The sequence below is a fragment of the Pezoporus occidentalis genome, unplaced genomic scaffold, assembly GCF_034315485.1.
Source record: "Pezoporus occidentalis ecotype Australia unplaced genomic scaffold, CSIRO_AGI_Poc_V1 ctg151, whole genome shotgun sequence".
Taxonomy (NCBI): Eukaryota; Metazoa; Chordata; class Aves; order Psittaciformes; family Psittacidae; genus Pezoporus; species Pezoporus occidentalis.
Genome location: NW_026913328.1, coordinates 993,377 through 1,019,861, shown reverse-complemented (window position 1 = coordinate 1,019,861; position 26,485 = coordinate 993,377). Strand labels below are relative to the sequence as shown.

At 42.8% G+C, this 26,485-nt stretch overlaps 1 protein-coding gene across 1 annotated transcript; it reads right to left on the bottom strand.

The window, feature by feature from the left end:
* Positions 1-64: 64 nt before the first annotated feature.
* Positions 65-23,240, bottom strand: LOC134159820 (vitellogenin-2-like). Its single transcript, XM_062611204.1, has 35 exons — positions 23,183-23,240; positions 22,805-22,825; positions 22,461-22,612; positions 20,358-20,609; positions 20,046-20,207; positions 19,721-19,869; positions 19,145-19,295; positions 18,881-19,038; positions 18,633-18,798; positions 17,771-17,896; positions 16,469-16,687; positions 15,864-16,081; positions 15,649-15,746; positions 15,097-15,221; positions 14,333-14,434; positions 13,612-13,731; positions 13,323-13,512; positions 12,889-12,982; positions 11,916-12,101; positions 11,579-11,720; positions 10,579-10,807; positions 10,311-10,486; positions 9,700-10,050; positions 9,278-9,325; positions 9,046-9,120; positions 7,765-7,977; positions 7,530-7,672; positions 6,356-6,494; positions 5,503-5,638; positions 3,971-4,157; positions 2,602-2,693; positions 2,036-2,133; positions 1,791-1,950; positions 531-692; positions 65-390 (listed from the first exon to the last, which is right to left on the bottom strand). The coding sequence occupies exons 1-35, from the start codon at positions 23,220-23,222 to the stop codon at positions 275-277; spliced, it is 5,196 nt and encodes a 1,731-aa protein (XP_062467188.1). The 5' UTR covers positions 23,223-23,240; the 3' UTR covers positions 65-274.
* Positions 23,241-26,485: the final 3,245 nt, after the last annotated feature.

Genomic DNA, 26,485 nt, shown 5'->3' with positions numbered 1-26,485 from the left:
GGGGCCCTGGGAGGCGCCGTCTGGGAGAGCTGCTGGTATAGAGAGGGGACATCTTGGCGGACCCATTTGTGAGACCAACGTTTTATTAAAGGATGAAGCCCCGCGAAGGGTGTCCAGGTGTACTGTCACGGTCTCTAGAAGAACTAGAGAAGAACGGTCTCCTGAAGAGGACAGGGCCTTGTTCTCGCTGCCCAAACCAGCCGTGCCGCAGGGCCGCGGGCGGTTCGGGCGGACACCGACACCCGGAAGCGAGCGGAGCCTGTGGAGCGGAGCCTCACGGCGGGCAGGACTGCTGCTGGCAGGAGCACGCTGTGTGAGCAGAAACCGTGCTCACGGCGTCCTCGGATTTCTGGTCTAGCCTCTTCTGCCCTTCCAGGCTGAGGATGGAGTCTGTAAACGAGAAAAGAAGAAAAAAGAAGTAGTGTGAGGGGAGGGTTGTCCATTGAGGTACTTGTGTGTGGTCAACCTTCAGGCTTCTTACAGTCGGTCACAGTGGCTGTGCTGTGCACTAGTACCCGTTCTGCACTCACCAGCTGGCACGCAGTGGAAGCCCACGGAGACGGGAAGAGTCCTGGTTGCTGAACAGCCTTCTGCGCAGTGTAGAATGGGCTCCATGGAGAAGCATTTTGCTGCCGCCTTCTCAAATGCGACGGGCTTGTCAATTTTGACAAATCTCCGCTGCAGCTTGCAAGCTATAAAACATGAATTCTCTTAAAGCACCTACATAATTTATATAAGTTTATATAAGTTACATTATGGACTTAATCTGTAGAGTTAGCAACAGGCAGGACCAAGGGATGAACCAGCTTGAAAGTAACATGATTGAAGTGAGTCAATTTTCTGTCAGTGGCTCAGGCTGTGAGAAAATCGGGCATATGGGGCGCAGTCCCAAGGACAGAGGATTGCCAAATAAGATTTAGGTAGGACACAGGTGTCCGAATCCAACAAGATACATGTGAAAACTTTGTCCAGCTGACACTCAACTTTACCCAAACTGTGACAGCACTTCATCTGGGGGCAGTAGTGGCTCCTAGACATCTGTATATCCACTTCTGTGCTGTGCCTAGCATCACACCTTTTCCATGGCTGAGTAGCTTAGTCCTTAAGCTTCTGTGATCCAGGCTTTCCTGAACCAGTCCCCCCAGGGAGCTTTATCCAAGAGTATAGGATATATTCCAAAAAGGCCACCACGTACCCAGAGGGTTGGGTTCCACATAAAATGCTGTGGACCCTAATGTTACCAAAATGGTCATGTTGGTTTTATATAGGAGCTGGAAGAACAACCATTTATGGGCTGAAGGTTTCAGATTAAGTTCATCTTCAGGCTAAGGAAATAAATCAGGTATTTCCCACCTCAAACGCCCTCAAGTTTGATAGCCAGGGCCAGATACTTGTATTTTTTATTTTTCTGAGAAACTAAAAGTCTGGAAATAGCAGAACGGAAATAAAGTATGAAACTATTAAGGGTGTCACAAAACATCTTTTGTCAAGTCAAACTGTCTGCTTTTTGTACTAATTTATCATTTTAGGGAGTTCTAAGTTTATAATTTTATCTGGAACACACAAACTTCAGGTAACTACGTAGTGCAGAGGAAGTTGATATAAAAATGCAACAAAAGCAGAACTTGCAGTGAACTACCAAACTCGGGAAGAACAGATTTTTCTTTTTTAGTCTATGGCCACTAATTACAAAAATAGTAAAACATAAGATGATTGTGCTACAATTAAGATAAATCATCTATTCGTGTGACTAATTAATTAGTCAAAGGCAATGACATTAATATATGTACCTCCAGCACAGGGGTCTTCTGAGATGATCCAGGACTGACCAAAACTCACTGCATCTTTAGCTAAATATCCACTGGGCATTTGATATTCCCTTTCCTTCTCAGCATCATATTTTCCACAGATACCACATGTTTTTCCAGCCATCCAGAAAGCAACCTGAATCTTTGTGGAAATAAAGAAAAGCTGCATTTAATTGGTTTTCTTCTGAAAATAAACCTACTGAAATTAATAATAATATAAAAAATACCTCAAGTCTATGGCCATCATAATATATTTTATCTATGCCATAATCCGGAGCTGTTAGTGACAGGCCTTCCTTTTCACTGCTAATCAGCATGTTTGCATCTGCAGCGAAAAGCAAAAAGGGATTTCTTTTAAAAGGAAGTTACTGGTTTAGGGTCCAACCTGAACCACTCGTTAAATTCCTGGGAACTTAATGCATGTCTAATGTATCATGAAAGAGATGGGTGAAATGAGAAGGACCGTACTTACTGCCCCTGCCCTGAAGCACTGTGACAAGGGTGGCCACGGCCAGGGCATGTCTAGATACTTGTTCTGTGGTTTTTGTGACCAGCACAAGGTACTGTGTATGACCCTGCATGGTTTGGCTTGTGCAGAGATGCACAGGATCAGCATCTTCTTTGCTCACCTTTCTGGCCACCCCTTATGAAAGCTAGCATGAAGGTATATTAAAATCACCTATTTGTTTCTCAAAGTAGGGCAATCTTTATCTTGAGAAGTGTTTGCAGGATCATGAGCTCTCCTTCAAAAGCTCAGAAAAGATGAAGTGAAATATAAGGATGGGTCTCTTACCAGAATTAGACGTGTATGGAATGTCTGTTGGGGCTTGAACACCATTAATCTTCAACTGGATGAGTCCATTGGAAACATACATGTCAATCTCACTTTAAGTAAAAGAAATGAATATAAACAAATGCTTCTCCTTTGCCCTACTCAGCTCACAGTTTCTAGTTCTGATAGAACCAACACTGAAGGATGCTCATATCATTCTGGCATGAATCACCTGCTCCCTATTGGGAGGAAGATGGAGAAAGCCCAGGAAAGCATGCCAAGAATGCTCACAATACACCTTTACTCATCTCTGAGTGTCTGCTTGTGGCCATGGTTCAGGCAGGCTACAGGGACCCTCGCTGTGGAACAGTGTAATTGCTGTTACATTCGCATTAATTGAAGGTGCTTTACATTTCAAAGGAAGATTGGATACCCTACGGCAGTTTTCTTACAGCCTGAATAGTCTGTGCATTATAGTATTTTCTTCAGAGCAGTGTTTGATCTAATGAAGAAATATGAAGCTCAGGCACACCGAAAGTACATCCATAGGGTTGTATGAAACAATCAGGAATGATGCAGTGACAAGGATAGCATGAAAGATAGTCTATGAAACAAGCATCCTTCATTCTTCCACAAAACAGGTGCAGAGTATACTAGTTTCTCTCTGTTTCTCCAACATTATGGCACAGTTAGTCACGCAATTTACAGAAATAAATAATTATTTGTAATGAAACCTTACAGATCAAAGCCTATTTATGTGCTTTGAAGAACACTCACTACAATGATTTTGGTACGCATAATCCCATGCAATTTACAGTATCAGATTATAAAGAACCTATGATGGCAGAGGTGATGGCTCCAAGATGAAACAAAGTGTGTCTTAAGTTAATTTCAAATAGATTAGAACATTATGAACCAGCTAAGGGATGACCTAAGAGAGTGCCTCTAATCTGGAATAAGTAATTTCCTTTTTAGGCATGTCCACTTCTCAGCATCTCTGCTGACATGATTGTGGGTGCTAATTAGTTCTAATTATTATCTTAGTGTAGGAGGCCAGACTAAATGATTACAATAGTCCCTTTTGGATTTATAGTTTGTATGTCTACATAATTACGAAGAACTGAAATGAGATGGTTAAATGCTAGCAAATTAATGATGAATTTTGGGCAGTAAAAACTTCAGATTACTGGTCAATCTCAGATACATTTTAGAAGCACTTTTGAAAGGCAAAGTCCCAGATCCCAGTGGCACTCCTAGAAATCATTCCATTGACATTAGTAGTTTTTGCATGAGTCTTAAGCTAGCACCAATCTGCTCTGACAGTCTGGTCTTCACATTTATAGGGTATTCAGCTTGACATCTATTTGTCATTAAGTTTGCAATTACTTACTGGCTGGCAAGCCTGACATTTATTGCTGTAAAGTCAGCAGACTCTTCAGGTCTTTTCATCATCACCAGGAATCTCAGTTCTGGACTACAGTCCTGCGCCAACACATGGTAGCAATTTGCAGGCATTGAATAGTTGAATTTAACACCATTGAAGGTTGTGATGACATTTTGGAAAACTGAGCAACGAGCTGAAAAAAAAAAACAACCAACCAGTCAAAAGCAAGCCTTTTATAATTCATATAAGACAGTTATTCTATTTTAGAGTTGCAATTTAAACAATAATGATAAAAAAAGACCCGTTTTCTGGTTTTACCTATTCCCACATAAAAACAATTTGATTCTTTCAGAAGAAATACTGTATTTGCAGTAATGCAAAAGTAGAACTTTGCTAGCCCCAGACAGCCAGGCAATCCACTCCTGATTCAAGCATTGCGTGAGATGAGTTGTGCTCACAGCTGGTGCTGGTGCAACTCTCTTTGGGCTTTTGGCTTTTGTAACTTTGTTGTAGTCAAAAGAATTTCTCAAATGTTAACAACTCACGTGTCATTCTTCACTGAGAGGGTGAAGGTGCTGAGGCCCTGGCACAGGTTGCCCAGAGAAGCTGCGGCTGCCCCATCCCTGGAAGTGTTCAAGGCCAGGTTGGATGGGGCTTGGAGCAACCTGGTCTAGAGAAAGATGTCCCTGCTTGTGGAAGGGGGTTGGAACTGGATGAGCTTTAAGGTCCTTTCCAACCCAAAACATTCTGTGATTCTATGACTAGTACTAGAGGAAATTTACTAAAATGCTGCCACCTTTATTGAGTCCTAATAAGGATTAGAAGTAGTTAGAAGATGGGAAAAAAAAAAAAAGCCACACTAGAGTAAACTTCTCCCTTTTTCACTGTATGGTATTTTGCTAGAAATCCTACCATCTCTGTTTGGAAATTATTTTACATCAATTTTGATTAATATGAATTTAATTTTGGTGTTTATCAAATAAATATGCATAGGCATGACATTAGCCCACTGATTTCAAGCAAAATGTGACTCCTTATCCCAGGATTACATAAAGTTTTTCCCTAAAGTAAGTATAAAGTAATTAGCTCTTAATACAGCATTAATAAAACAATAATCCCTTCAAAATCAAGTGCAGGAGGTGAAATTAATGTGTATACTATTGAAGCATCTGCACTATCAGCACTTAAGCAAGCAGAGCATCCCAAATCTGGGGTCACTCAGATGTCTCTCTCACAAATTTTGTAACGTTTATTCCTCACAAGCAATCTCTGCCGTGAAGATGAAATGGATGCATTTGGGAATGGATGCATTGGAATCACTGTTAGGCAGGCAAGTGAATATTTAATCTTACTAGTACAAATTTCCTTTCCTTTACATCTTTGCAGCCTCACAGATTTTCATACAGATTTATTTCTATCTGAAGTCCAACTCATTTTTCAAGTGAATGTAAAATAATTTCAAGCTATGTCAAAGTATAAATCATGTTTACAAAATGTGCAAAGTCAATCAATGCTTGTGCAGATAGTTAATTGCTGACCTTTAAGGTTTTCAGTGATTAAAAGTGTTGCTTGGATAAAGACATTCTGGTCAGGGGATGGTACTGTTGTAATCAGTGTACCTGGACTTGAAGGGAATGGCAGGGGAAGCCTGATGGCTCTGTCATAGATTGTGAGCTGAAAATCAGTTAGAAAACAAACATCAATGTAAATGCAAAATATGGTGTAGAGATAAGATAGCATTTTTCTATAATAGTCAAAGAAGACTGCACTGACTGAGATCTAAATTAGAATCTAGATTTAGGTGAGAGCTAAAATTAAATCAAATCAAATCCTCTGTGTACAACATGAAACAGCAGTTTGACACATCTGTAATCTATAGAATAGCAGTGCTATAAATTACGTTTGATATTCACTATTTTGTTGCTTTCTGTGGAGTTGTACATCACATTTGCTCACAGTCTGAACAGTTTCTTACCTGAGATGCACACCCTCTCCTTGCCTATACATTGAGGGCTGCTATTTGGCCATCATGCTTCTCTGCAGCCTGGTCTTAATATCTTTTCCAGGACACAGGAAAACCTATCATCTTCCTGAAGATTTGGGGAGAGGTGGTCTTTTTAATAAGTTATTGTTAACATGCTATCAATCGTGATGGTTGTTTTGTAACCTGTTTCTTATTTCATGTGTTTGCATGCTACAAGAGAAAGGGGAATATGTTGTAAGGTATTTTCACAATGGAACCAACTGTGTGAATGTAATATCCTTGTGATGGCACATCTTTATAGCTTAATAAATTAAAAAAACCAAACAAACAGTGAGTTAAAGAAACTGTTAACCTTTGATTTCGTAAGACCTGGATGCCCTGGGAAAGAAGACAGCAGAAATATTTACCTCAGGTAGCTTGAGGATCACACTGCAGGTTCTGGGAGATGTCAGAGCCATAACCAGGGTTGCCTGGTAAGAGGGACCATACTGTTGCCTTTGAGAGTAACCAAGCAGATATGCAGCTTCTGGAAGAAACGAGTAGAACCTAGAAAAGGAAATAAAGTCATTAAAATGATCTGTCTTTGAAAAAAATTGGTTATTATTTCTTCAGACTAAAATACCCCCGTAAAGCAGTGGTATCTTTAGCAAGGATCCTTTGCCTACTAAGATTGTCAATGAGTTTACAGAGGGATCTCTATAATTGGGTTCCTTTACGTACATGGACTCAAATAGAGAAATACAGAAAATACTCCTTTAAGAAAAGGCATAGTCTCAGAGCTGAAAAAAAAGCTGAGTTCTGTGGCTTCGCTCCAGGATAGTCAGTTGGATGGTTTAATAAGGGCAGATAATAGCACTTCAGGTAATTCAATCTAATATAAAAAATTACCCCTTCGGTAGACATTTGTTAACAAAATCACCTGTATGTCTTTAATGGGAAAGCTTTTCTTCCATGCATATTTAGATAGCTGAGTTGTTGCGTCTGTTCGTATTTTGGCAGCGATATGAAAAAAGACCAGGCTTTGATATGGATCTATATATTATTGTGGGCAAATGCATCTATGAATACAATGAATGAATGAATACAATAGATACATGCATATGGATAGACAGAACTGAATCCAGCAGTTACAGCTTCCTTACACTACGAGTCACACAATATTTGCTATTTAGTGGGCAGTAAACCTTATGGGAAGTATTTTTATCACCTTCTTCAGAAGCTGAGATAAGGTGCCTACATTAGGAAATTGCTCTTCCTGTACAGTCAGTAAGAGACAGACTCCTTCACAGAACCAAGGTTAGGCTTCTGCTTTGACCCTCCGTTAAATAGGAAGCATCAGGAGACCAATTTCCTAATTCAGGCACTTTAAGAGTCTACAATAGATTAGGTGAACCCCGTTTTCCCCTTTGTTTCTTGTGGTTTTCTGCAAGCAGAAATGTGTATGCTTTGAGAGAATGAATACACAGAAAGAACACTTATTTTATATCATACTGATTAAGGGGAATTTTTCTAGAACTGAATCTGTAATTATCCAGAGCATTGACACAGGTGATTATTTCAAAAATTAAAGTAAAATCTCACCATCTTGCTGTTGTTCGGACTGTTGAAGGTACTTTAGGCCACTCCAGCTTCATCTGCATAGCTGGATAAGTAGCAAATTGTCCTGTTGCAATATGAGTAGCAATCCAGTAGTCCTGGCAATCTTTACCCCATTTAAGAAAACCCTAGTAGAGGGGAATATATATGTACTAGTATAAAAGATAGGAAGATCATTTTATTTCATTTACATTTGAGCTGATTGTTATTTTAAACTTACCAATACTTTATGGGCATTTATTACTGAAGCATCAGCACAGACTTTCCATCTGTTTGATATTGTGATGCTTGAAACGAACATCTGTACCCTCCATCTCCTGCGTTGTGTGTCAGTGTACAGTACAAGCTGTAATCCCGTTGGCTGCTTGTTTCTGTGGATGGCACGAAGGACTGCAGCCAGTATTGGTGGCTTACTGTCTCCCAGGAATTTAGGCTTACGTCAATAGAGAGAAGGTAGAGACCAACGACATAAACAAAGCATTAAAATTACTATATTAAAACCACAGACAAAAAAGTATTTATAAAGGAAAAGTTTCATTCAGAAAGTCATTTTATGTGAAGTATGGGACAGCATCTTAGATCATCACTTGATCTATTCAGTTCATATATAGATTTGCCACAGTCTTTCAAGGGAGAGCTGTCATGACCTGCGTAAGTAAAGCAGTAGTGTTGGGAAGAGTTCAGGAAAATAGTGATGTGGTGAAAAGATGGACAAGAGAGGTGAATTCAAGTTACGTGGAAATGGGACAGGGAGACGAAGGAGGAAAAGGTCGATCTGTTTGCTTTTATTCTGCAAGCTACTTGCACTAACAGCTGTGAGCTGCTGGTGCAAAAGGGGTGCCTCTGCAAAGTAATGCTTACTATTTTGTAGACATGTAGGTCCCTGTCTGAAGTGTGTGAAAATTTTGTTTGATGAAATTTGCTGCAGATTCCATCTGTTCTTACAAAAGTTCTCAAAGAAGGACTAGGTACCGTTAACTTTGTGCCATGCAGTCATTCCTGAATAAACACCTGGATTGCTCTAAAGTCGGAGCCTTACTGCAAAATCAGGGTCTTTTCAAAAGCCTTATATGGTCCTAGTAACACGCACAGAAGTGCTTGGCAGTGAAAACCTAAAAGAGTGGCAAAGCCAATTCCTGAACTTTTACAGAGAGATATGCAAAAAAAAAAAAGTACATCTGAAAACAGCTTCTGATAAGCAGGTCAGCGCACCTGATGTGTTCTAATTGTTATAGAGAATTGCTGGCTAACACAGATTTCAACATAAATGGCAATATTTTCCAGTTTTATTAGAAAACGTAGCCTGTTTTGGATGAATATTAAAGAAACATTCCATGGCTATCCAATGTGCTCATCTTTACAAAATGGGAAACAGTTTAATTTCTATATATTATCTAATATGCTAAATCATCATATTTTCCCTATTCTGTTATAAACATAGAATAACTGGAAATCCAAAGTAAACATTTTTGTTGTTGTTGTTGTAGGCTAAGACACTCACCTGAGCTCTAAAGATGCTTTCATCACTAGCTGAAGAGGAGCCCATGCTGTTGTTCAGGGCTTCCCTTCCTGGCTCCTACAAAAACAGGGAATCACCTTGAAGCAAGTTGCTTACCATTAGAAGTTGTTGCAGAATTAATTTCTTGTACTTTTATTCTCAAGTAAGTTCTAATAGGAGGAAAGCTAGTGAGAACAGTTGTAGGCCCTGCTCACGGTATAAACAGTGACTGTACCTGGTCATCTGCTGGTTCGAACCAAAACCGGTAAATAGGTAGACTTGCCTGTGAAAATAGATAGAATGTAAGAACTATGTAAAAGAAGATGAAGAGCTAACTTTTGACAAATGTATTAAAAAGTCCAGTATTGAGTATAGGAGAAAAAAAAAAGCAAAACAAAATTCTTTTTTTTTTAAATATTTTAAGCTGAAACCTTCTGAAATGTGAAACATGTGAATTGAAATGCTGCAGAGAACCAGACAGGTTAAAAAGGGGGAAAAGCTCTGGTAGGTGGTTACCGCATCCACCCTGCAGCAAGCAGCAACCCTCAATAGTCTGGTCTGGTTTTCTTTCTTTGGTCCATGTCTATGGGCACAATTTCCTGATATATAAAACATTCACCACAAGAAATATAAAAAGGTCCAGTCTGTGTGAATTACCTGTTGGTTGGAATATTTACTGTCCCCACTGCAGTGCCTCTCTCCAGAGCTGCCTTCTCTGCTGCTGCTACAGCTTTTACTGCTAGCAGACCTGCCACTGCTGCTGCTGCTTCTCCTGCCACTGCTACTTCTGCTGCTGCTCTTGCTGCTGTTGCCACGCTTCTTCCCAGATTGCCTTGTTTCATCTCCCTTGTGTTCATTTCCAGGCCCTTTACCATCAGCAGAGGAAGCAGTGGAAGAAGAGAATGAACTGGAGAGGGGCGGTGCCCTGGGATCTGCCCAGAGGGTTCTATTTGCAGCCTCTTCAGTTCTGTGAACCCGTTTCCTGTGGCGCCGTGTTTTATTTGAGACCTCCAAAAACAGTTCAAAGCATTATGTATTTATAGCTTGTTCTGTAACATTTCTCTGGGTGTCAGACAAGCTGCTCACCACAGGCTTTCAAAGAAATACAATTTCCTGGCCCTGCACACTGCAGAAGGTGCACCAGAACTCAGCCAACCCCATTCCTCCAAGCTAAAATCCTTGCTTTCCCAGGCCATTCCTCCACACTGGAAACCCTTGACTTCATTTATAGGAAAATATTTCCCCCTCCCATGCTCAGAACCTCTTACCTTGAACACGTTTTCAATGCCTAGAATCTTCTTTAGTTTAGCCTTAATATCCTTGTACGGGGTTGTCTCATCCTCTTCCTTAGACCCTGAGCTTGCTACATCAATTATTTTGGAAGCTGCTTTGGATCCTGCCTGAATTTCCAGCTGAATTTTGTCAATATCAGCATCTGTGTGAACTAAATAAAGTAAAGATACTTACATCCCAGGGTTGTGCTGCTTGAGCAGCATTCACAGAGATTGACAGAAAAGCTTGTTGTGGTGGCTGTACCTGGCTTCAAAATTATTTTGGCTTCAAATTCTCCAAGCAGTTTGTGCAGATGGGTAGTTCTTAAGAAAGCAGAATTTTGTGACTTTAGGCTGAGACAAGCAGAACATCCCAAACTCTCAAATTTCCTACAGAGGGTGCGTGTGTAAAATCTTCCTCCTACACTGGGGTGATGTGCCTCTTCTGAGCCTTGCTGGTATCCTTTGGATATCACATTAGGAATATTGCTTTGCTGCATTAAACAAAATATGGCAAATAAAGATATTTTCCACAAAAAAAAAAAAAGTCACGCTTCTAAAATACTTCCTCCTATTAATGAAGAGAATGATGACAATCCTGCTTACGTAAGGAAGCAGTGCTTGAAACTGGAGATCCAAGCACTGGAAGCAGTGGGGTTCCTCCAACGTGCTCTGTGGAAGAGGGCTGATCAGCCTTTCCCAGGCAGTGTTTCACAAACACACTTCCCCATGAGATTCTGAGGGCTCTTTGGAGGGGCTATCTCTCTGCATCAGTTTTGGGCTACTAGCCCTCCTGTTGCAAGTCAACCTAGGCTTCTCATGCCAGCCTCAGAAGCTGAAGAACACATAAGAGAATGGGTTTCTGCAACCCACTGCAGGGATTACCTCTGGGTTTGGGAAGAAAAATGTATATTCTGCTCAAGAGCCATCTTTTCCATATTGCTCTGGCTCAGAGAAAAAGGGATATTGTACAAAGGTTATGAATTTCACTCACCCTCCCCATGACTGTAAAGAAATATGAAGATCTATTGTCAAAGCAACCCTACCTGCATGATATGATGATAGTGAGCAGAATGCGCATGATCGTGTCCTGAACCCACTGGGACTTGTTAGGCTTGGTATGGGATATGCCAGGCACCAGCTGAGTCTCTGTTTCTGTGTTTGTGATCTGGTTAACCAGCTACTGTGTTGGGGGTGCCCAATCCCTCTGAGGAGCTGTATGTTCTCTACCTCTCTGCAATACAGATGGTGAGAGGCCTCCTTACCTTCCAGCTGTTAGGTCTTGGAGACCTTTCTGGTGGCTGAAATGGCTGGTTGGAGATACTTGGTAGTTCTCCTTCGGGAAGAATCTGGGATTTCTTTTCAGAATCTTCTTCTATATTCCTTGAAATAGCATAAACTTCACTCCTGTGGAGATGATAAATGGCACACAAGTAACATCATCTGATTTTGCTTACCTGACTTTACTGGTGCAAAAAAGACAATACTAAGCTTTCTGTGGCTGCCAAGGTGCAGGTAGACCCTAACAAAGAGCTGTATGTTCATGGTTTTATAATTCACAATCAGTAACACATAACAAGCAAAATGCCACAAGCCGTGTACCTCACAGCTGCGAGCTCAACCTTCTGACGGCAGGGAAGGGTTTCAATCTTCAGATTATTCTCTTTCATATTGATCCTGGCATCAAATTTCATCGTAGTGTTGGCACTGAACTCTGCGTGAAATTCAAGACCACTCTGAAAGTATTGTGTATTAATCCCCATCATCGCAATCATATGAAAATATGTCCTGAAGGAGTGGAAACGAAACCATGCATAATTACAGATTAATATGCACATATTTTACTTTGAAATGCAAAATTTCATTTTCATGCTGTTCTCTTTATTGTAAGAGCCACCACTGATGGATGAAGAGATGTACCATAACAGGATAAGAAAAAGCTGAAGTGCCACTGAAAGAAGTGAAGGGATTTATCTGATGAACAAAGCTAGCAGACCCTCTTACCACTTTGTCACTGATATATGGCCTGCAGACAAGTTAATGCCAGAATCTTCTAGCTTCAGATTGTGCCTATTTTACTATTATTATAACTATTATTATTATCATTATCAGCACTGTTGTTTTTGCTTTTGCAGATGAAGAAATACTTTCCTTTTCCTCCAGCTTGTGCCAGGTGGTGATGCGATTCTATGTTGAACATGTAAAAATCTGTTCATGCATAAGAAAATGTATCTATCTTCACAGCTTACTATCTTCAGTCACAGGACAGGTACAGATGTGAGCATTTTTAGCAATGGAAGAACACAACAGCATCCTGTGGGGTATAGTGCACACTGCTCTGTTTGCAGGGTTGTGAAGCATCAGGTGATTGTGCTGCTTTCTCACAACTCCACTGCTCTGGATTAGCACAGCCATCCCAAATCTGGGACAAGCAGGACCCATATATGACAACATATATAGATCACATATCTATTTCAAATATAAATGTAAATGTAAGTAGATAGAAATAAAAACATAAACATAAACATTAATATTAATGCTTTTGTGTATATGTGAAACTATATGTAATTTTTACTTTGGCTTGATGTCAGCATGAATATCCATGTTGGTTTCCAACAGCTGTGAAGGTCTGAAGTCGTCAGGTAATTGTGGTGATATATGTATATCCACTGCAAAAGACAGACAGGAGTTACGTGAACAGAGAAAGAGTAAATGCTGGAGATGCAATGTTTTCAATGAGCATAGTAGTTAACACATGAGAGCAGTGCTTTTACCTTTTGAAATACTTTACATGATTATTTAAAGATTGCTACTCCAAACCAGAGTTATACAAATATGTCCCAGGTGAAATATGCTAATTACTTGTCAAACCCTTTGGAGGTAGCTAAACACTAATGTTTCCGATTTACAAGAGTATTTTTCAAGATTATAGAGGGATTCAATTTCAGCAGAGGGATTGGACCCACAATTATTTTGGGGAGACTGCTCAGTTGGGTGTCCCAAGCTCACCATCGGCCACAGCCTGGGCCAGCATGGCACCACACAGACTGAGCTCCAGTGGGACGCCGACCACCGTGGGGACAATGTGCCGCAGCTCGCCTACCATCAGTGGCAGGGTCCATCGGGCTGAAATGCCTCTCTGGACTTCTTCCACCACTTTTTTCACCACCACCTGCCAGTTTGATGATCCAGTTAGACTCTGAAAACAGAGAAATGGGTTGGGTTAGAAAGTAAGAAGAAACAAGGAAGGGAAATTATTGAGCATTGCAGACAGAAAAGACAACAGTCTTGTCAGTACCGTCATGGTCTGCTCAATGGCATTTTTATTGATGTCAACAAACGCGATCTCTTGGCCCAGTATCCTGATGTAAGCAGACACCAGAGGGTTCTCGGGAGGCAGTTCTTTCCATCCCAGAAGCTGTGGTGTTAAGGAGAGATGGGGAGAAAGGGAAGAAGCAGATGATGTCATTTAAAATACAGTAATGTATTAGTGAAGAGTAAATCCCATCTGAAGGATGCTAACCATGGTTCCTTTGCCAAAAAAATATTAGACAACTACAGGTCTGACCCAATGTGGCCTTTCTTAGGTTGCAGATCTGACATCAGTGGGAGTTTCCCTATGTAAGGTTGAGGTAAGGACTTGGTAATTTCTGCTGCTGTAAGTGGTGGGTGACACCCAAGAACTCATGAACAAAAATCTTGTTCAATAGTAATTTTAAAGAAGAGCAAGCACTAACTGGGTTTTAACATGTGTTTTAAAACAGATGAATTTTGGCTACCAGCACCGTCATCATCTTTTGTACTGTACGTTAAGGACTGACACATGTTGCCTGAAAAGGTGGCATCTCTTGACAGTGTAAGTACAGTGTAAATGTATCTATCCACAACCAAACAGAATGACAGACTCCTTTCTCACTGAAACATCAAAGGAATGGCTTGGTGTGTGGGGTGTGATGCAACTCTGGTGCTGGCAGGAATTCTATGTTGCAAACAGGTCAGAAGGGAGCGCAGAGACATACTGTTTTACCAAGTTCCTTCAACGTCTTGTGCGTATCGTACTCGGCAAAGGGAATATTCTGATTGCTGATAAACTTGGTTAGGCTTTGTGACCGGAGAGCCACCTGTAAGAAACAGAGTCAGGTGTCACAGATCAAGTACAAGAGAGCGGAGGAAAACCTTTGTACCTAATATTACACTCACTGAGGCTGCTCTAAATACATACTTCATGAAGCCATTGCACTTATAAGGCTGTGTCTACCTGGCAGATGACTGCGGGCTATGCCTGCAGGTGCTGAGGATGTGCTGAGCCAGCTTTGAGTTAGTCAGCAGAGATAATTTTAGGGCAGCACAAGAGCTCAAGGCTGCAAAGCTTGCTCAAGAAGCTGTGTAAATACCTGCCTGCTGTCACACGGAGCTTCATGCCTCCCTGGCTGCACTTCTGGCTGAAATTTAATTTCAGATGCTATTTTCCTGTACTTACACAAAATACCCCAGATGCCACGTGACTGTAGGTTGGCAGATGAGTGTTCTGCTGCATAAGCTGTCCTCCGCTCTCTTAGATTTTCATGCCTATACTGAATGTGTTCATTGATGAGTGTATGTGTCAAGAAGCCCAAATAAAAGAAACTTAAGTAAAATCATAATAATTATCAAAATTTTCTTTCATGTCTGCCCTCACAGCCAGAGATGGAATTAAACACTACATCACAGTCCAAATGGCTTAACAAGTAATACTATCTGTGGCTGGCTTTCATCTAGCTGGCTATTTTAATGTAATACTTACCTCAATAATATCCGTTGCAGTATTTGCATAATATCCTCTTACTTTTGTGATTATATCAGATGGAAATATGCTGTTGGGACTGTTCATGAGATAGACCCTCCAAATGGCACCAGCCTGATATTTAGCTATGACAGGAATAAAAAGCAGCAGAGATTTTGGTTAGGGTTTCTGAGGTGTCTGGTGCACATAAGCCACCTCAGGTACATGCTGTAGTAGATCACAAGGAGTACGTCAAGAATTCAGTCTCACAGGTCCTCTAGTTTGCAGCCTTAAAAGGAGAACTTTGTTCTAGGGCAGAGTCAACTCAACCACAGTGACTGAAGAAGGAGGCCTAAATCTATGCACAGGCACCCCTTTCCACAGCAGATACCCAGAGAGTAGTACAACACCCTCAGGAGATTTTTTTATGTTTGGAGGCTCTTGTGCTTTTTCTATCCCAAGAGTAGACTAAACTCACAGATTGTGATTAGATTTTTTATAAAAATCATGGAACACAGTAAAAGGCATTTGGCTGTGTTAGCTGAAGCAGTGAACAAGGCACCTGGTACTCACAGGAATAATCACCAACATGAATGACCTTGCTGTAGCGATAGCTCAACCTGTCAAGTCTGGGACTCAGTAGTTTGATGGCAATGTTGCAAGAAGCAGATCTGAGTAATAAAGAGTTAAGATCATATGAAGTTAGCCAACTGGGTCCAAATTCTTAGAAAACTGCAAGAAAAGAATCACGATTTGCTACTGAAAAATGCATTTCTTCCTCTACTTACAGATTATAGAGCTGTGGGATCCTTCCTGCTGCCAAAGCCTTCATGTGCGAATATGTGAAACTGGCTACTTGTAAACTGGGCTCCGTCAGCAGCGAGCTGGCCATTGCTGTTACAGTTGGAAGAGCAGGCTTAGTTTCAAAGAGGACAATACAAGCCACCATTCGGACATTAGGAGCAAGTGTGTTGTCCATAAAGACCTGGAGAGTGATCTCCCTTACCTAGAGGAGGAAAATACAGCCTGTGAGTACCTTATAACTTCTCATTGATGAGTGGTTCCTGAGCTGTACCTGTGTGACCTGCAGTGAGTGGAGAACTAAGTCCTAGAAGTTGGAGCATGGGACATATCACAGAAAATGAAGATATTGCTGGGTGCACGGTGAACAGGGCTGGAAGAAACAACAGTTAGTAGTGGGCCTGGTGTTACAGCGAGTAAAGCAACCTCTTTCCCAGAATGTCAGCAAGGATGCCAGGAAACTGCAGTGGGGGCAGCTGAGAAATCTGTCCAGGGTTGCTAACATAACCTGATGGCTTTGTTATTCCTGAATCACTAAGTCAATGCAAATCATACCCCATAAAATATTCGCTTAAGTGATAATTTCAGTTACTTTTGCAGGAGCTTTTCTGGCAATTTTCCTCAAGGCCAATATGGCATCAGCATGAATTCTGTTTGGTAATGAAGCTGCAGCCTGGGAAAATGTTGGCAAAAACTTCAGGATGCGTTTGATACTGGCCGGCTCTCCTGCATTGCTGATGGCTTTCAGGGCCAATGCCATGTCTTTGGCATCACCTTTGCTGGTGGCTTCTGTAGCAAGGTCATGGAGTGGCTGCAAACAGAGCAGACTGTGTTAATCTTTCTGGGTAATGACCTTGTAATAACGCATATTATAGTAATATGGCAATACATGCATTGCCATAGCAATCGAAACTACTACAACTGATACAAAGCCCAGAATAAGTTTTTCTCCCAGTAAAAATCTCATTATCATCGTCAGGATGCCAAATGCAGAACATACAAGCAAACCTGGTTTTCTCCTTACACAGTGTTGTAATTGACTTTAAATTTTGCCTGAGCCTGAGCATGGGAGACAATCCTATGTGGATGCCTGCACCAAAGAGTCTGTTCCCAGCTCAAGAACAGCACTGAGCTGCTGCTGGGTTCAGTGGCTCCCTGGGCCACCTCCATGGGCCCTGCCAGACTGCAGCCCCCAGGGTCTACGCAGTTGCAGGATTACACTTGTGTATTTTTCACTTCCTATAGCGATAGCAAGTTTACTTAAACAGCTTTGCTGTTCTGAGCAGACGAATTACCCTTCTGGTGGCTTGGCTTGGCTTTGTTTCACTCTTTCGGGAGATTTCAACACATCAAACACCAACAGGCCATCTCAGTGCTGTGGTCCTTCTGAGTAGGGAGCCAGAGCACCATAGTCAGAGGACAATGTCCTGAATATTTCTGATAGTGATATGCAATTATGTAGCAGGGCCTCTTTGGAAGCCCTAACCTGTGACATAGCTAGAGCTTTGCTTATATTCACACTGCCTTTTTAATGGATTTTTTAAGTACGCTCTGCCTAATATGAAAGTAGAGGGAAGAATCATAACTATTTTGCTTAACCCCTGAATTTGTCATACCTAAACTCAGTTTCAGGTAGTCTGTAATATCCATTGTCCCCACAGGCTTCTAGCACTTACATTTGAAATTCTGAACTGTTAAGACCAGATCTTTTCAAAGGCACCAGCTTGGGGTTTCATTTTGTCTTTGTAATTTTGCAGGCAATCACAGCTAAGAGTGAGGAGAGTTACCTCCCTGTAAACAGTGAGTTTCCTAATTGCCAGCATAGTGAGACCTAAATTAGAGTCATTTTAACAATTTCTTCACCCCTTGTGAATAAGAAATGAGAGTGACCTACCTGAAGGAGTTCATCTGGACAAACTGATGTTTGAGCACAGTATTTATTTACCATGCTACCATATCCCAGGTAAACAATTACTCGATGCATTGGTAATTTCCGGATTTGGGGACAGGTCAGAAAAGTCTGCAGGAGAAAGAAGTAGTAGTCTTCAGTAGTAGTCTTTAGTATCTCTAGTAATTAGAGTGGTATTTAGTGAAAATTGCATTTGAGAAATTGTCATGGTTTAAGCCCAGCTGATAACTCAGAACCATGCCATCAAAATGACTGGAGAATAGATAGAACTTCTTCGGATTTTTCCTAAACATTTTCAGAAGTTAAATCAAACTTTAGTCATTTAGGTGCAATAAAAGTAAATGGACTCACTCCAGTTATACTGTATGTATTCAGATTTTGGTTACGTGACGCGATTTTCTTGACTGTGAGGGTGGTGAGGCACTGGCGCAGGTTGCCCAAAGAGCTGGTAAATGCGCCATCCCTGGCAGTGTTCAAGGCCAGGCTGGACAGGACCTTGGGCGACATGGTCTAGTGTGAGGCATCCCTGCCCATGGCGGGGGTTGGAGCTGGATGATCCCAAGGTCTTTTCCAGCCTTAGCCATTGTCTGATTCTATGAGTTTGTCTATTAAATATATATATATTTCTCAATAGCAACTTCATTAGGATTTTAGGGTTTTAATTTCAAATATCAAAGCCATGAAAAATTTTGGCAACAAGTGTTTGGAAACATTTTCTACAGCATTCCCTATTTTTGTTACTACCTTGCATTTTACAAATTGAGAAGGAAATATGTTGCGTCTTTCACTTATAATCCTGTGAATTCACAGGAGTAAGAGGGAAATAGGAAGAATGATGTGTACTCACTGAGGCAATTTCTAGGGTTTGCTTGTTGATTGAAACAAAATGGAAGGCGAGAGGGAGTGTAACAGCTGCTTCCCAGATGTTCAGCTTCTCATCATGGATTTTTTGCTTCAGGAATCTGAATGTGTCAGTAGCTCCAGCAGCACAAGTGGCGCTCAGGAGCCAGTGCCTGCCACAGAGAGATGGATTCATTATCTCCATTGCCCAGTGTGCCTATGATTGGAAATCCTGGCTGAAGGCAATACAGTTACCTGTAGGGAGGGTTGCTGCCAAACAGCATCCACAAAGACTCAATTTGATCAAAGGTCACTATACGAAAAAGCTGGATCATTTGTAAGAATTTGGCTGAAGCTTCTGTAGTGTCTCCTTCCTCATTATTCTGAACTAATTGTCGCAGTGTTTCTGTTAACTATGGGAAAAACAGACAGTTGGAAGGAACCATGTCTAAAATAATTATGTGCTGACCTGTTAGCCTTAGAAATAATGAAAGAGTATGAAAAGTAAGTCTCTAATACCTGTAAATCTGGATTTTTAATCCTTATTAGAGGAATTGGCATCTGGAGTAGCTCTTCTGAGAAATGATAACGAAGACTCCCCTGGTTTTGCAGCTGAATTTTTGGGGCACTGAGAGGAGTCCTTTTAATGCTGACCAGAGACAGTTCTTGTCTTCAAGGGAAAGAAGGAAATTCATCAGTAGCCTTTAACCACGTTGTGTATATGGAGGACATGTACAGCAGTTGTAGCAGACTGAGGGGCGCACAGCAGGGCCATTGCATTGACCGCAAATGGATTGTGGACTTCTCTGTTTATGCATTGCTCAGGATTATCAGTCATAGGGCTGGTGAGAGCTTTTGTTAGAGTTTGTCAGGGTCTCTGGGAGGTTGGGTAAATGTTTCAGGTGGCCCAGCAAACCCCTCAAACAGCAGGGCATGGGATCTGGCTCAGCATTCCAAGGGATGTATGCTGCCTTGGCTTTTTGCAGCCTACAGGCCAGATGCTTCTTGTTAACTCACAGATCAACAGTAAATATGTTTTAGGCATCTCCTGGTTCTGATAATCACAGCTAACAAAAAGACACGCACAGTGCTTACCTTGCCTCCATAGCTGTTGCCCCATTGCGTTCATTGAAGGGAGAGATCTGGTACACCTGCTGAGACGCAGCAGATGTCAGTGATGTCCCACTGTCATCATACTTCATCATGTAGGTGAACATCACCGTGCCCTTCATGTTTCTGATTTTCTAGAAGTGCAAAGAGACCCACTCAGAAATACGAATAGGCAGTAGTTAACTATCACTGAGTTAACTACTCACACATCACAAATGAGTCAAACTCCCTACTAGCATGCACCATGATGCATGGTGTTTAGCAGTGCCTTATGCTCAAGCATGGCAGCAGAGCTGTGTACTGCTCGTACCAGGGGGCAGGTGGGGCAGGGGCGGATGTATGACATTCCTATGTTCTTCACCGCTTTCTCCTGGCAGTCTGTCAGGTCCTTGCTTTTGTAAATGGTGGCACGGTTATTCTTGCTGTCATCCTGGATAATGTATCTGGTTCGGCAGATGCCTTCAATCCCAGCCTGTGAGTATTGATTAAACACAATGAACTTTCCACTTGAAACAGCAGTAAATAGGTTAAAGAAAATTGCCTGGGAGGTGTATGTACAGGCAAGTTACTATTTAACAGTAAAATGAGAATTAAAGTAAAATTAGAATGGAAAAAAACAAACCTCCTGTAGTTCATACACATTTTGTGACTTTTTGATGGTTATCTGCACCATGTTTAGAATCCCTCTCACTAGGTTAATGCACAGGATGGGACAGTCCTCAGGAGCAAAAATACTTCCAACCCTTCCTTCAGTGTATTCAAACTTAAAGGCTTGGCTGAAGCATGCAGCAAGGATCTCTGAGAGCCTTGAAGACGGGGTGAAGGAGTCTGTGGGCCAGAAGCCATTGTATTCCTCCAGCTTCGGTGACTGAATCTGTAAACAAAATTAGGAAAACATTTATCCTGTTCACCATCAGTTCGAAACAGTGCAATAATAAGAGGGAAACTGGACATTTCCAGTCCATAGCCAGGCACAAGCCACTTGTCCAGTACCACAGGAAATGTTTTCCTCCTCAGACTCCTGTGCTGGGCCTAGGAAGTTTCCTTGAAAACACAGTTTCCATGAAGGATCTCTGCCAGAAGAATAGGATTATGCAAACAGCATTCAGCACTTCAGCAAGTCTGGTGAAGCTTGCTGGGTGAGTGAACCACCAGCTGCCAGCAGTCTGTACGGAAAGGATACTCACCCATTTTCCCCACATGTCCAGTGAGATCTCCCTTCAGTCTGCAAGGCAACCAAGCCATTGCTCAAGCTGCTTACTTAAACACGTGGGGACTATTTTGGTTGCTGCTTTAGGTCTGGCAGGTCCCAGAGCTCCAGAGCTGTGGCACAATGGATGAAGAAGCAGAGTTGACCACAGATCTCGCATGGGAGATGGGCCAGCAGGAGCTGAGTCTCTTACTTTGGATGCAGCTGTCATCATTTTAAGCTTACCAAGCTGTAAAAGCTTGCATACAAGTCCTTGACTGCTACCTAGTGGGAAACACATGCCTGCATGCACGTACGTATCTAGTCACATACATATCTAGTCACATACACACACATCACCCACCCCTGTACATAAAAGTACATGTTCCTGCATAGAGGGAAATGGTGTAGGTTTAGTGCTCTGATTTATTCTAGGCGTTTATAGTCAGTGCTGCAAGGGTGGCTTGCCTCTTGACACCTTTCTCAAATTAAATCCTACTCAAGACTATTGTCTGCAATTGCTAAAGTTATAGCAACTCTAGCAAGGTACATGGAGCCTGCAATTGCAGCAGTGTGTTAAGTTTGATAACAGGTATTCCTTCAAGCTGTTTCAATAATATATGCAAGGAGTACAGATAGAGTAAACTCCAAGGATGAACGCTAAGGGCATCTCTTACAGCTTTCTCCCCACGTGGTGTCTTCTGGATCCCTTTTTCTGTTGCCTTTCATTCTGTGCCAGTATTTTAAACTGTTTGGTTTAATCTTTTTGATGAGTAACAGTGCTTCCAGATCTGATATCATTATGCCAAACACAAGCATTACCATTACAATCCTTCACATTTGAATTAATGCCTATGTGAAGAACATCAAAAGGAAGATAATGGAGACAGATGGGACTTCCTCATGTGATATCTGAATTCCAGCACCGAGCTTTTCTCAGGCTATAGACCAGGTTGAAAAACATGGATATTTCAAGCATGAATTCTCATTTTCATACTCAAGCTTCATATTGCCTTAATGAAACTATATTAATATATATACTGTATATTAAGGACATTTCTTCAAAGCAGCTGCCTGCTGTCATTCTGCATAGAGATGAACCTAAGGCAGCTTTTGTCAAGGAAAAGTGCTAATGGCCACAGAGTTGGAGCAGCTCTGGCTCCCGCTGCCCAGAAGTGGGGGCTGCAAGGAAGCCTGTGGTACTGTCTGTAGGTCACTACCTGTAACCAAAAGCAGTTTGACTGCACCTGTAGACACTCCAGTGATGCCCTCGCCTCTCCCCCAGTGTGACTCGGGGGTATGGATACAAAGCTCAGTGCCCATGCCCACACCTCTCCTTGTGCTGGGGATATCATAACTGCCTGGGCAAAGCTGCTTGCTCTGACATTCTGCTTATGGGGTCTTCTTGGCACTGGGCAGGGCCCTAAGTTTTCATGTGAGCTCTGCATCCTTTGTTGTTTATTTTACCAGCCCAGAGGTAAGATCCACCACCTGATGCAGGCGGGTGAGTGGGTTCCCACATCCATGGTGGTTTACCTGGAGAAGGTGGTCACTGTGAGACACATGGCTGATCTCCACCCTGCAGGTCAGCTTCACTCCAGCCATTGCCATGCCTCTGTTGGGCAGCCCATGCAGGATGAAGCTTTCATAGCTATACAGGTAAGTCTTGCCAGTATGAAAAATGGGCTCTATTCAAAAACAAAAGACAGGACAGAAACATCTCCTTCGCTATAGCTGTTGTGATGTAAGTTGCAAGAACCATCCCAGCAAAGAAGGGTGAGGCTGCTACTGCCAAAAAAGTAGATGAGAGCAGTGGGCGAGGCATGGCCGCAGGGGAGGGCAGAGTGGGAGCTGCTCGCTGGTGGTGGGAGTGCACTTACCAAGGTCCTGCTTCTGGGCCCCTGTGTGGAAGGAAAGAGAAGGATTCATGAGAAAAAAAAACAACATCTCTGTGGATCCTTTAATTTATGATTCATTTACTCAGTATGCTAATGGTTGGCAAACAACCAGAAATGGGCTCCCGAGGTGCCCCCCACACCCCAGGGACACAAAGCCCATGGCAGCCTCACTCACTAGCTGCTCCTTGCTTGGCTTTTCCCCTGCTGTTAATCTTAGGCACAGAAATCTAGTAGGTTGCAGCAAAGTCACAAAAGGGCCTCAGCAAATTGAGCTGTAAATATCTCTAAAAGGCCCGGAGGAGATGCAGTTTGCTCAGGATTGCAGTGGCTATCATCAGTGCTGGGAAAGCTTCAACTTACCCACGAGGGTGAACACCAGGGCCAGGATGAGTCCCTTCATGCTAAAAGCAACTGAAGACTGCAGAAGAAAATGCATGGCTTTTATAGAAGAATTATTAACAGGCACAGTGAATTTTGTCGAGTTATCAACTTTTTATCAACCACTCAAGCCCTTTGAGGGCAGGGGGTCAGGGACAAGGTGCCAGCTGTTTTTATGAACCAAAACCATCACAGGCACTTTTGTTCTTACTTCACCAACTGAATTCACTGAAAGTGCCTTTAGAAACAAGGGCTTGAAAGTATTAAGGTATGGTTAAAGTCAAAATATTTATCATGCAAGAAAAACTACTGATTATCCTTATTCACTGGAAGAAGCCAGTGCTATTGCAGTCTGTGCTGACTTTGCCCAGGTTACCCTGACCTGGCCATAAGGCACACAGCTTATCTAACTGATAGTTCCCCAGCAGGATTGTGCAAAATGCCCAGGCAGCCCTCCTGTGACACCGGGCCGAGCAGGACAGGCTGTCACCACAGTGCTGCTCTCGGGGGACAGTGGCCTCACCCTGTAACACAAACCTCCCGTCATTGTCACAAGGCCATGGCTAAACACCACTGAAGCTCGTGCTTCCTTCACCTGCCTTCTCTTCCAGGGCTGAAGCATCAGCCCCTTTCACTGTTGGGATTAGCCGTGCGAGGTGGGACAGGGGAGGCTGAATGGGCCTTACAGACACAAGCCTCTTGGTTTACAAAGGTGCTCGAAGTGCAGCTCACCCAAACTCATTTCACATCACGCAGCAAAGGGCGGCATCTTCACCGCATGGTGAAGCTCCCCTCTCCCATGGGTAGGCCTTTCCCCTGTCCCTTTGGAGCAGACCCACAGGTCCCTCAGGCTGCTCCTGGCTCTGGGGTTTGGCCTAGTCCCTGGATCCCCTACAGCAGGGGCATGGAGGTGGGCTCAGCCAGAGCCTCCTGGACCATTCCCATCAGGAACCTGCAGGAGGAGCGTTCTGGCTGAGAGGTTCACGTTGCTCACCAACCTTCCCCTCGGTGGGTGGGGAACCGAAGCTGCTGCCCAGGTCACGGTGGGAAGGGACTGGATGCAGGTTCTCAGCAGCAGATCACTAGCTGCTATCCAAGGCAGCTTAGTTTTCACAATGCTCTTTAGCTGATGGGGGCTTTTATAACTGGCAGTTGGGGTATAATTTATGTCTGACAAACTGTGGGTTTGGTTCCTAGAACAAAGATTACATCTATAGGGTAAAAAAAAATAATTTTCAAGCATGGCAAATATTTCACCGTGTTTTTACCAGCACTATAATCTGGTCCCACTTGGTTTAGCCCTTCTCATGTGAAACTGATGGCCCAAGTTAGAAAAGCCAAGCCATTCACTAACGAGTTGTGTCATGTCTTTGCAGATTTGGCATATGGTAAACGTAGCTAAAGGATTTGAGTACACAGCTAGTGGTGAGTGGTAATTAAGGCTCAAAAGCTAATGTATTATGGTGTAACTATGAGCAGCTGCAGGTTTTATTATAAACAAAAACCCCACCATGCTCAGGGAGGATTTGAGGTCAGGGGCAGCACAAGCAGAAGAGCTTGATACGATCTGCTGTGATGGCAGATTTAATGCAACAATGCTTGTATTCAGTGTCTCAAAACTATAACACTATATCACTGAAACACCACACTACAACAGTGACACTGAGAAGTGTGCATGAAATAAGGGTCCTCCCCAGGGACTGTACAGGCTGTGCCTGGCTGCAAGGGCAGGCTCTTCCCACAATCCCCACATCCCCCAGCCCAGGGCTTGCAGAGTCTCGCCCCATCCCACCCGTCCCACGCTCTGGGCAGCAAACGTTGCATCCCTGGCCATGCCGCTGCCATGGCATGGCATCATCTATGCTTCTCCAGGTGTAAGCAAAAACCCGTCTGTGAGGGTTTAGTCTTCTGGTGTTTCTTCATAGAACTGGAAGTCAAGTTCTATAAAAACATTTTGAACATCGATAACAACTTCAGCACCCAGGCTCTCTGCCCATACACTCACAGCCCTTTCATGCTTCGCATTTCTCCAAAGGATATAGCCTGAATTAAAAAAAGAAAGAGAAAAAAAAGAAATCCTAAGAAAATCCCGAGGGTAATGAACCACTTTGCTGTGCCCAGGAGCTGCCCTGGATAGCATTTCCTTCGAGCTGTACTCAACTCTTTCTACAGTGGCAGTGGAGGAGAGGGGCAGAGGCTGGCTGGGGCCTCCCCACAGCTCTTCACAAGGTGGACACCCGTAGTCTGCATTCCCCCACAGCCCCATGGGTGCTCTGACTGCCATGGTGGCTGAGCGATGCTCACTCACAGATCTCCTGCCAAGCTCGTTGAACCCCTCACACCTGAACACAGGGGGAGGAAGATACCCAAAACTATGCTCCAGCCTCGGCAGGCTGGGAGGAGGGGAGCAGTGTGGGCTGGCCCCACTGGAGCCTGGAGCTCATGCCAGAGACCGCTAGAGCCCATCCTCCAGGGGTCATGCAAAGCCCTGGCTTCCTCTGGATTAAGCCTCGGGGGTTACCTGGAATGTCTGTGCTCCATGTGACTTTCCATCACTGTACTGCACTTCCCATCACTGGTCGGTACCCCATCACTGTGACTTCCAGGCAAACAGCAAACCCACCAACTCATCACTATACTGCTGCCAGGTAGTGCCCAAACACTGCCTGTCACTTTGCAGTGCAAGGCACCATGACAGCAATTAAACTTTATGTCAATGTGTATTTATGCCTGTCTCTCAAAAATACTTCTTTTGGTACAAACAACATTAACTTCCAAACTATAAAACTCACATCCAAACAATGAAACTCGCATCCACTGAAGGTACCAAAGGTGCTGGGGAAAGCAGAATGACACAATTTTTACAGAATGCTCTCAAGTCCTTTCAAGAACTGGCCAGTGACTACCTCTTCACCCCACATGGTCATAGGTAAGTGCCACTTTTCTTCATTGCTTTCTACTGGTTTTAAGAATCGAATAACTTGCTTCAATTTTTTCTTTCTTTTCTTTTCCCCAGTAATATACTGAAGAGCTACATTTTTACCTATTTGGTAGGATCACATTCAGCTTTGCATTAACAGACTTCTACATAAGAAATGAATGTTTTTCCAGTCAGTAACTAAAATGGCTGGACCGGATGTATATTAATTGGAAGAATGAGGATGAATTAAATTAGATAAACTTAAGAAAGTACAATACCATTTCTATTGAAAATTGTGCAAAAATGGTGACTTGAGCAAGCAGAAAACACCTTCCAAATCCACTAGAATCCTTTGGGCTCCAGTG

Excerpts from the sequence above, each read along its gene's own strand:
- LOC134159820 (XM_062611204.1), bottom strand. The coding sequence starts at position 23,222 with ATGAAGGGACTCATCCTGGCCCTGGTGTTCACCCTCGTGG. Across the intron at positions 5,639-6,355 it reads TGATCCTCAAGCTACCTGAG|CTCACAATCTATGACAGAGC; the intron begins GTAAATATTTCT and ends ACTGATTTTCAG. Across the intron at positions 2,694-3,970 it reads AATGTCAGGCTTGCCAGCCA|TGAGATTGACATGTATGTTT; the intron begins GTAAGTAATTGC and ends TTTTACTTAAAG.